We start from the raw sequence: 1522 nt of genomic DNA on the forward strand, positions 1-1522 counted from the left end.
TTTAGATTATTCAATATTTTTATGGGATTCAAGAATATAATTTGAGATACTAAAATACTAATTATAAAACTTACAAGAAGCTATTGAGTTGATATCTAAATCAATGGTTGCTACTGTTGTATTAGTATTAACAGGATTTAATACATTTAATTGGGTAACAGAAGAACCAAATTTTGAAGTAACGCTTGCAATTTTATCGTTTGTGGTATCTAAAAATGAAAAAAAAATAAACATTTTTTAAAAGTATCTAAGTCTTTTCTTAAGGATATGAAATACCAAGTACCAACTACATAATTAACCTTTTATATTACCACCTGTCTATCTATTAATTATTAATGTGTAATTTATATATATATATTTTTTAATTTAACTTGAAAGACATACCTAAAGTTCGTTATTAAACTTTTCAATTAAATTTATTAAAATATTAAATTATACCTTCAATGGGCCCAGTTGATAACTCATTAGATTGATCTTCATCAGAACAAACACTATACAAATGGGGCGATTCACCAACTACATTCATTTGACTGCCTTTTAAAAATAAAATAAATAAACATATAAGTAAATAACTTAAGATTTTAGATTATTCAATATTTTAATGGGATTCAAAAACATAGTTTGAGATAAATGCATATTGAAATACTAATAATAAAACTTACAAGAAGCTATTGAGTCGGTAACTAAATCAATGGTTGCTACTGTTGTATTAGTATTAACAGGATTTAATACATTTAATTGGGTAACAGAAGAACCAAAGTTTGAAATGGTGCTTGAAATTTTATCTTTTGTAATATCTATTATTGGAGAAAAAAAATATTTAAAAAAAATTTAATTAATATGTATCATAATATTCATAAATCTTTAAAAAAATTAATATAATATAAAATAATCCAAAGAATTTATAAAACTAGTTTTCTAAATAGGTAATAGACTAATAGGTACACTGTAAAATATGATTATTATAATTTAAAAATTATTAGAATCTCAGTAAAAGTAGTCAAATAAGATTTATAATAAAATATATCATAATTAAGTAGGTAATTGATAAATAATTATTCTAAATAGTGTTTAACTATTTTTTTTTGATTGCCAAATAAAATAGAAAAATTACCTTTATTTGGTAGAGATGGGTGCACTTCATCATTAATAGTTCTTTTTTTTGTGATATAAGACCATATATTAGTTACAGCTTTTGAACTTTTTAATTTTGCAACATTGCATGCAGTTAGATGACGTTTCCAGTTTGTATCATTCATTTTTTGCCTTTTTCTTCCACATAAACACTCATTAATATTTTCAGACATTATTTAAATTTTTAAATAACTAAACTGAACAAAAAAATCACGAAAAATACTTCAACACTATAATAATAATATCATACGGTATTAGTGTGTTGTATATTACAAATGCAGACGGCGGAGGATGACGGTAATCACGATCGAATTGTCTAATGACTAATAAGTAATAATATCTATCATCTGTAGGCTGTAGCAAGCTGTCGACAGAGTTGTTGACATAA

At 23.8% G+C, this 1522-nt stretch overlaps 1 protein-coding gene across 1 annotated transcript; it reads right to left on the reverse strand.

Annotated features, from left to right (window-relative positions):
* Nucleotides 1-645: 645 nt before the first annotated feature.
* LOC149062313 (uncharacterized) lies at nt 646-1307 on the reverse strand. The gene is made up of 2 exons (XM_089221765.1): nt 1115-1307; nt 646-797 (listed from the first exon to the last, which is right to left on the reverse strand). The coding sequence occupies exons 1-2, from the start codon at nt 1305-1307 to the stop codon at nt 646-648; spliced, it is 345 nt and encodes a 114-aa protein (XP_089077891.1).
* Nucleotides 1308-1522: the final 215 nt, after the last annotated feature.

This window comes from Diuraphis noxia, unplaced genomic scaffold (genome assembly GCF_037042655.1).
Source record: "Diuraphis noxia isolate RWA-SAM2 unplaced genomic scaffold, SU_Dnox_SAM2 contig0001, whole genome shotgun sequence".
Taxonomy (NCBI): domain Eukaryota; kingdom Metazoa; phylum Arthropoda; class Insecta; order Hemiptera; family Aphididae; genus Diuraphis; species Diuraphis noxia.